The sequence below is a fragment of the Hipposideros armiger genome, unplaced genomic scaffold (assembly GCF_001890085.2).
Source record: "Hipposideros armiger isolate ML-2016 unplaced genomic scaffold, ASM189008v1 scaffold_148, whole genome shotgun sequence".
Taxonomy (NCBI): domain Eukaryota; kingdom Metazoa; phylum Chordata; class Mammalia; order Chiroptera; family Hipposideridae; genus Hipposideros; species Hipposideros armiger.
In genome coordinates, this window is record NW_017731498.1 from 1,216,453 (window position 1) to 1,223,795 (window position 7,343).

General features: G+C 39.6%; 1 protein-coding gene across 2 annotated transcripts in view; it reads left to right on the forward strand.

Annotated features, from left to right (window-relative positions):
• The first annotated feature begins 1,336 nt into the window (after nucleotides 1-1,336).
• SPRYD7 (SPRY domain containing 7) overlaps nucleotides 1,337-7,343 on the forward strand; it is a 17,532-nt gene continuing 11,525 nt past the window's right edge. Inside the window, exons 1-3 of one of the 2 annotated variants that reach the window (XM_019650821.1) lie at nucleotides 1,578-1,651; nucleotides 4,666-4,853; nucleotides 6,074-6,190. In XM_019650821.1, the coding sequence (XP_019506366.1) occupies nucleotides 4,793-4,853; nucleotides 6,074-6,190 (178 nt within the window). In that variant the 5' untranslated portion in view covers nucleotides 1,578-1,651; nucleotides 4,666-4,792. Of the gene's footprint in view, nucleotides 1,652-4,665; nucleotides 4,854-6,073; nucleotides 6,191-7,343 lie in introns of both variants that reach the window. The other variant, XM_019650820.1, reaches the window with a different exon arrangement.

A 7,343-nucleotide genomic window follows, 5' to 3' on the forward strand; every position in this document is an offset into this window, starting at 1 on the left:
CCCCAATTCCCCAATTTAAAAAAAAAAAGTTTTCTCTCCAATGTTCTATTCAACTCTCCCCCTCCATCCCAATGGGGAAAAAAACAAACAAAACAACAACAAAACTGGAACACTAACACTTCTCAGAATAATAGTCAAGGATTTCAGTAAAAGAAAATTCCATGTGTAAAATGTTATCAAGAAAGTACTCTATAGGTAGTGGAAGTCGGGGTACAAAACTTGGAGGTTTTCCTAAGTATTGTAATGAAACCACACCATTTGTATAGACAGCAAAGAGACCAGGACCCTGAAAACATTACCTTATTCTGTGGAGAAAAATCCTTTATAAAGGATATTTGTACTCAGGTAACTAAAAAGTTATATAGAGAAACCCATTACATGTTAAGTGGGCATTTTGTGTTCAGTTTCCCAGGATTTGAACCCTGGGAAAGCCTTCAGGATGAAAACCTTTTATTTGGGAACAGAGGTTTGAGCCAGGTTAATTCTAAGGGTTGTTCCAGACCATCTTCAGGGGCCAAGTGGTATCTGAAATAGACCAGGGACGGATGATTAATTAGACACGGAGATGACAGGTGACCGCCATAGGAGCCTCTTACATGGAAGCAGAAAGGAACAGGCGGTAGGAACCTACGGCGTGGAGGAGGTGGGAGAGCAGCAGCCTTCTCGCTGCCTCCAGGGTTCCCGTCACACTCCTGGGAACCCTCAGTCCACGAAGAGAATGAGCTTGGAAGAGGCTGATCAAGAATCACCCTCCCGCCCCGCTCAATGGTCCCCTCCCGGAGTGGCCTCCCTCGCGCCCCGGACTGCGCGGCACCAAGGTCCACGGAATGTGTATCTCTGCACCTACAATGCAGTAGGGCCGACTTAGAGCCCTGGGTGCGCAACCACAGTGCAATCACTAACAGGTATTATTCCTGGGGCCTGTGCATCTATTTAGGATTTGAGAAAATTCTTCAGAAACCAGCTATGGTAGAGAGATGGAGGTTCTCCGTAGGGGCAAAGTTCTCTCAGCCCCGGGCACAGGGGTAGTACCTCGGGATTCTTTTCTATCAGCTCCCACTCCCCCAGCCTGATTTGCTTCTGTCAATTTATCCCTAAAGATAATGTCGAAGTGGGAGGGGCAGTTTTAAAAACACAGCATCCGAGGTCCCCCTAAGCGTGCAGAAGTTGCAGACATCAACTCGTACCCTCCAGTATCGAAGTGCACACGCGAGGCCGCACAAAGGGAAAACGACCTAGCGCGCAGGCGCACGCAGTCCCTCGCATGGCTTCCAGCCGTCACGCCCCCTGCCCCGCCCTGCCACTAGCCCCGCCCTACATCGCCCGCGGATCCTCCGCTCTTCCGCCCAGGCCGGCTTCACCTCAGCCTGCGCTGCGTCCTCCCGGCCTAGGGCGTCGCTGTACCGGCGTCTGCGCTCCACACACACATACACACACACACACACACACACCCCTCCCGTGATCGGGCGGGGGCGGTGTCGCCGCGGTCTAGGGGCGACAGGAGGCGGCGGCAGCGGCAGCGGCGGAGTCGGTGGTCCCTGTGTGATGGCTGCCTCGGTGTTCTGCTGCCTGCGGTGCTGCAGAGATGGCGGGACAGGGCACATTCCCCTGAAGGAGATGCCGGCCGTGCAGCTGGACACGCAGCACATGGGTAAGGGCCCTCCCTTCCCCAGACCCAACGGCCCACCCTGAGTCGGGTGCCTCAGGCTGGTCGGGGGCAGTAAGTGCGAGTTTGGAAGGACCACTCGCGGCCCTGCCCCGCGGGGCGGTGCCGCCCCCCGCTCCTCCCCCAGCAATGTTGCCTTGACCCCATTTGGTCTCGCGGATCCGCTTCAGGCGACTCCACCTCGGCTCGGTTCCTTGTTCAAGGCTACGCAGCCCTGTCTGCTCCTGTCATCGGGAGATGGGTGTGTGGACCTGCCCATTTTCACAAGAATCTCCTCTGAGCGGCCGCCTCCTGAGACTCTTCAGAGGTCCCCAGGCGAGGGGCGTGGGGAGTGCTCTGGCGCTCCTATAGTGCCCAGCCTTCGAGCTCCAGTCAAAACCCGCACATTTTCGGAGTGCTTTAGATCTGATCACCTCTCCTTCCGCCCTGACAGTTGTCTCTTTAACCCATCGTTTATAGGTTGAAGCTTGTTTTATTCGAAGTGATTTTTCTCTCACCTTCCAAAGTCAACACAAGGCAAATTGCAGAGCCTGGAATTGCAACCCTGGTCACAACCTGTCATTCATGTAAAACCCCCCACTCACTGCCCGAACTTCCTTAGTCACGGTTAAAGGTGGTGTAATTTAATCTGACTCGCCTCTGCCCATCAGGTCAGGCTATTGCAAAATAAAAGAGCACTTCGCTCTTTCGCATCTTTTTTTTTTCCTCCCAATTTCAAATGGTCATATAACTTCTCATCTAACATTCTTTCTCTTCCTTCTGTAGCCGCTGTCACCGCCTTATTATTTCCCATATGGTTCCATGCTTCTGGAATATGCTTCTAGAAGAGATTTCCCACTATAATTATTTTAGAGTACTGTCTTTTTGTGTATTATTCTGTTCTAAATATACTTAATGCACTGTGGATTCCCCCCCTCACCGAAACTGAAATAACAGGCAGTTCTTAATATTTATAGCAAAACCCTGTCCTGCCCACATTCTTCATAATTTGGGAAACATTCTGTCTCTTTTACTTTTCTATTTCTACAGCATAGATCAAACCACAAATGTGATAATTGTATACCTGGATATTTATTTTTAATTCATGGATTTCCCAAGTGTAATACAGAACCTTAATACATCAATATATGTATGTATGTGTGTATATACCTCTTTAAATTATTTCTTATCCATCATTTATAGACAGGGATGTTCAAATCCTATAATTTCCCACAGAAAATGTTTCCATTTCATTTATTCACGCAACTGATATTTACTGAGTGACTGTCAATCAAGTGGCAGGCATTGTTGTAGGTGCTGGAAACACAGTAAAGGACAACCATATTTAGTTCCTGGAGCTTATGATCAGCTTTAGCTCTTTCTGTCTACTGCCAAACTCCTGATTTAATGCAGTTTGCTCTTTTAAGCATTCCTTTTCTCTGGTCTGTTCTCTGTGAAAAACTGGTCCCTAGCACTCATTCCACTATGTTCTTTTTCCAAAGCTGACCAGCAACTTTCAGTAGAATAATGTCATTCCCAAACTTTCTATCCGTATGGAAATTTTTTCTTAGCCTGTCTTCTGGTAAGTTCAAATTCTTAAATCACAGAAGAAATGTGATTTTAGAAACTGAATAACATAAAAGAGAGAAAAGGAAAGAGTTAGGAGTACGTTTCAAGTGTAAGTTCTTCTGAAATTGAAAATATGAGCAGCATACTGAGCAAGTATGCATTTATTTGGATATGTGAAAGGTTATAGTAGATAACCTAAAGAATGTGATTTAAAAAATAAATAAAATAGTCAGTGTATTTCATATCCAAACTAATGCTGTCTCTTTCAAAGTTATCACTTATTTTGGTGATACTGCATAAAACCATTTTGGAATTCCTCTTTTGGCATAGTGTTTGTAAATATCTTTATTTTGCCATATCTTCTGCATTTAATTGTGAAATAACTTTTTAGAAATGAATATCTTCAAGGTAGCTACATTGAAAGAGATGCCACTCATTTGGAAGTGTCTAATGTTTCTTAAAACATACTCTTTGGCTATGTTTATATGTGTTCTGACTGTACTCAAATTTGCCTTCACTTTCTAATTACTAAAACAACATAAATCCCATATATCCAAATATAGGATATCTTTGTACTTAAAAAAAAAGAAGAAATGGAATCAGCTTAAAATAATTTCCTAATGATTCACAAACACTCCAGAATGTTCCCTGAATATATTCATCTTTCTATAAAACATCTCAGTACCAAGCAGAATGCCTTGGAGATGAGATATAATAATGAAGTTAGAAAATAAGACAGCCTATGGCCATACCATCCTGAACGCGCCTGATCTCGTCTGATCTCTGAAAATAATACAATGCTCAGAGTTGGTACTTAGGTTCCAATTGAGAGTAGGCTGTATTGTATTGAGGGTCTTCTGATACTTAGCACCTTAGGATGATATACAAGATAGTAAGTTACCTACTATAGAAGCTTCTTATTAGAAGGTTTTAGTATGTTGGGAACCACAGAACATTGCCAGTTAAGACAAAGAAAATACCATTTATTTGCATAATTCTTTGAAATGTGTTTCACTTAGAATGCTTTCAGTTACGAGTAGTAAAAACTACAACTCAGAATTGTTTAAACAGTGAAGGAAATTTATTGGTTCACATAACTAAAAAAAAAAATACAAAGGCAGCAATGAGCTCCAGGAAAGACTATGCTGCCAAGAGTTTCTTTTTGTCTATTTCCTTTGCCTTCTGCTGCTTATTCCTGAAGGCTGGCTTCCATGGTAACCTATGGCCCCTTCCTGGGTTCCCTCATTCAGGTCCAGCATGAATGAGAAAGTCTCTTTACCCCTACATTCTCTGCAAAAGCCCTGACTATCGTGGTTTAGGTAATATAACCATTTTTTTCATTCAATCACTGTAGCCAAGAAATGTGGAATGCACTGATTGACTTACCCTAGGTCAAAGCTATACCCCTGATGAAACTGAGTCAGCTTCCTTGGAACTGTTTTGATCTCCAGAGAGAAGTCTGTCGGGAGAGGGAAAACAGATGCTACATGTCTGCCACAAAGTGCTTAGCAGAGCATATTTATTCATTCATTTCTGTATCAGTGATTTGCTGAGTGTCTGCTAGATGCCAACCACTACATGGTCTTTGCCATCAAGGAGGAGCTGGGCCCTGGATGCTGTCCAGTTGAAATTGCTGGAGGTAGATTTTGTAGCCAAATGTAAATTACTTATAAAGGTACTTTCTCAGAATTTGAGGTTTAACATTTATAAAGAGAAAAAAATGGATGCTGATAAATTTTTAATAACCATATAATAGGATCTAAGAGAGTATCTGTGATAGAGTCTGAAAATTTAGAATTTTAAGAGTCTGAAAATTTTGCATTTCTCTTATGTATTTGTCCCAAATAATTTTTAAATATTACTTCAATAGTGAGTTAATGAGAGAACTGCCTCCCTGTTAATACCTTTTGTTACTACCCTTTAGTTTTATTTAACCCCCTCTGAAGGTGTCCCATACAGTTCTAATAGCCAGATCTGCTTAGCTTGTACACAGATCTTGGGAGTCACATGCCTTGGTGTTATACGATGTTTCTTATAATACATATTAGAATTCTATTAAGTCTCTTCATGTTCTCTGATATACATTCTTTCCTAAATCAAGATTTGAAAAGTAATTGGTATTGGGGTCACATTAAGAGACAGTGATTTTCTCACTCGTCTATCAAATGTTATTTGAGCTAAACTAAAAATTTCCATGAGAATAAAGATCTTTAATGATGTTAAAAGCTTATTTACATATTTGCAATATGATTGACAGTAGCTATCTTATAAACATTTTTATGATTCTAAAATTAGCATTTTCTAGTGTCAGCTATTTCAAGAACAAAGATGTATGTTCTTTTCCATACTCTGTGTACTCTTCAGTTCTTACTTGACTAATGCACTAGCATAGTACTTTGTATCTAGTAGATATTCAGCAGTTTTTAGTAGATTGTTTTAATTTATTTGCATTGAACTGAAAATTAGACTCATTTACCAAGGTTTCTAAGTGTTTATGTTTTTATTTAAATTAAGAGATTTATGAAATCATCAAACTGATTTATTGGCTAAAAATTAAAGAAAGTCTGTTTCTATCTTAAAAGTATTTTAAATATTCAGTATAATTCAGAAGTATTACAGCTTATTTGAAACTGCCTAATTAAATAAGATTCCATGCTACAAATGACTATTAAATATATAAATGTTCTTTTAGAAAAAATAATTAAATATTTAAATAATTTATCACTATTTCTATATTTCAAAGTACATGTAGTATCCCTGTTTTTTGTGGACCAAGAGTTAAAAATGAAACAGAAATTAGCCTTGATTATTGGATAAGAAAATATAAAACTTTACACAGTGTTTGCATTTTTTGTTTAGGAACAGATGTTGTTATTGTAAAAAATGGAAGAAGAATATGTGGAACAGGAGGTTGTTTAGCCAGTGCACCTTTACACCAAAACAAAAGCTACTTTGAATTCAAAATCCAGTCTACAGGTTGGTATAATCGTACTTTACTATTAAAAGTTCTAATTGTTTTAAATATTAGGAGTAATTTTCGATATATGAGAAAGATTAATGAGGTAATAAAAAGCACAAAGCTCTTACCTAGAAGACATTTTCTTCTACCTTGTGTGTGATTCTGGTTTAATGAGTTAATTTAGTTCAATTAGGTTCAGGTTTCTCATGTATAAAATGGGATTACAGGAGCTGCCCTTCCTGCTTCACATGAACTATATTTATGTAAGTGTTTTAAAGGCAGGACATACTAAATCAATGTAAAGCACTAGTATTATTATTAATAACATTAATTATTAATGGCAGCTGGGTGTACCATTTCATTTGGTCGAGCATATAAGGTGTAGACTTTTGCTATTTTATCTTAGGATAAAATCAATTTTATGATCCTGAGTTTTTCTCTTACCTGTCCTTGAGATACTCTAATTCAGTGTTATCTGAAGCAGTCAGCAGATTTAGAATTCTGATAGAAGTTTAAAGTCTTCTCTTTACAAATTTATGGAGTTTCTTGAGTTGAATAACAGTTCTACTTGAGTATTATAATAGTTAACAATTATTTAACTTGTGGCAGTATTGAATGTTGGGAAATTTTTTTTTAACTTTTATTACCGTGTTACCCTGAAAATAAGATCTAACCAGAAAATAAGCCCTAGCATGATTTTCAGGGTGCTTGTAATATAAGCCCTACCCCAAAATAAGCCCCAGTTAGGATCCTCAGCCAAACATGATTGTATTTGAATAAATGTAGATTTTTGTACATGAATAAATGAATAAAATGCATCTTTTGGAGCAAAAATTAATATAATACCCAGTCTTATTTTCAGGAAAACACAGGGTAAAGAAACTTCTAGTGAAATACAGCATGAGTAATACAGGTACAGAGTAGGAAACTAGAGTGGAGTAAATCAATCCAACTCTTACCTAACTAGCTTCAATGACACAAAGCATTTTTCTGAAGCTTGTTTTCTAATTAGTTTTAAATACTGATTTTCTTAAGGTATGAAATAAATATAAACTGTCCTCCATTCCATTCCTCTTTTTTTTTTTTTAAGAAATTTTACTGGGTAACTGTGTTTTGGGCCGGCCGAGTGGCGCGATGGTTAAGAACTGGCTTGGGATGCCAGAGGGCCCC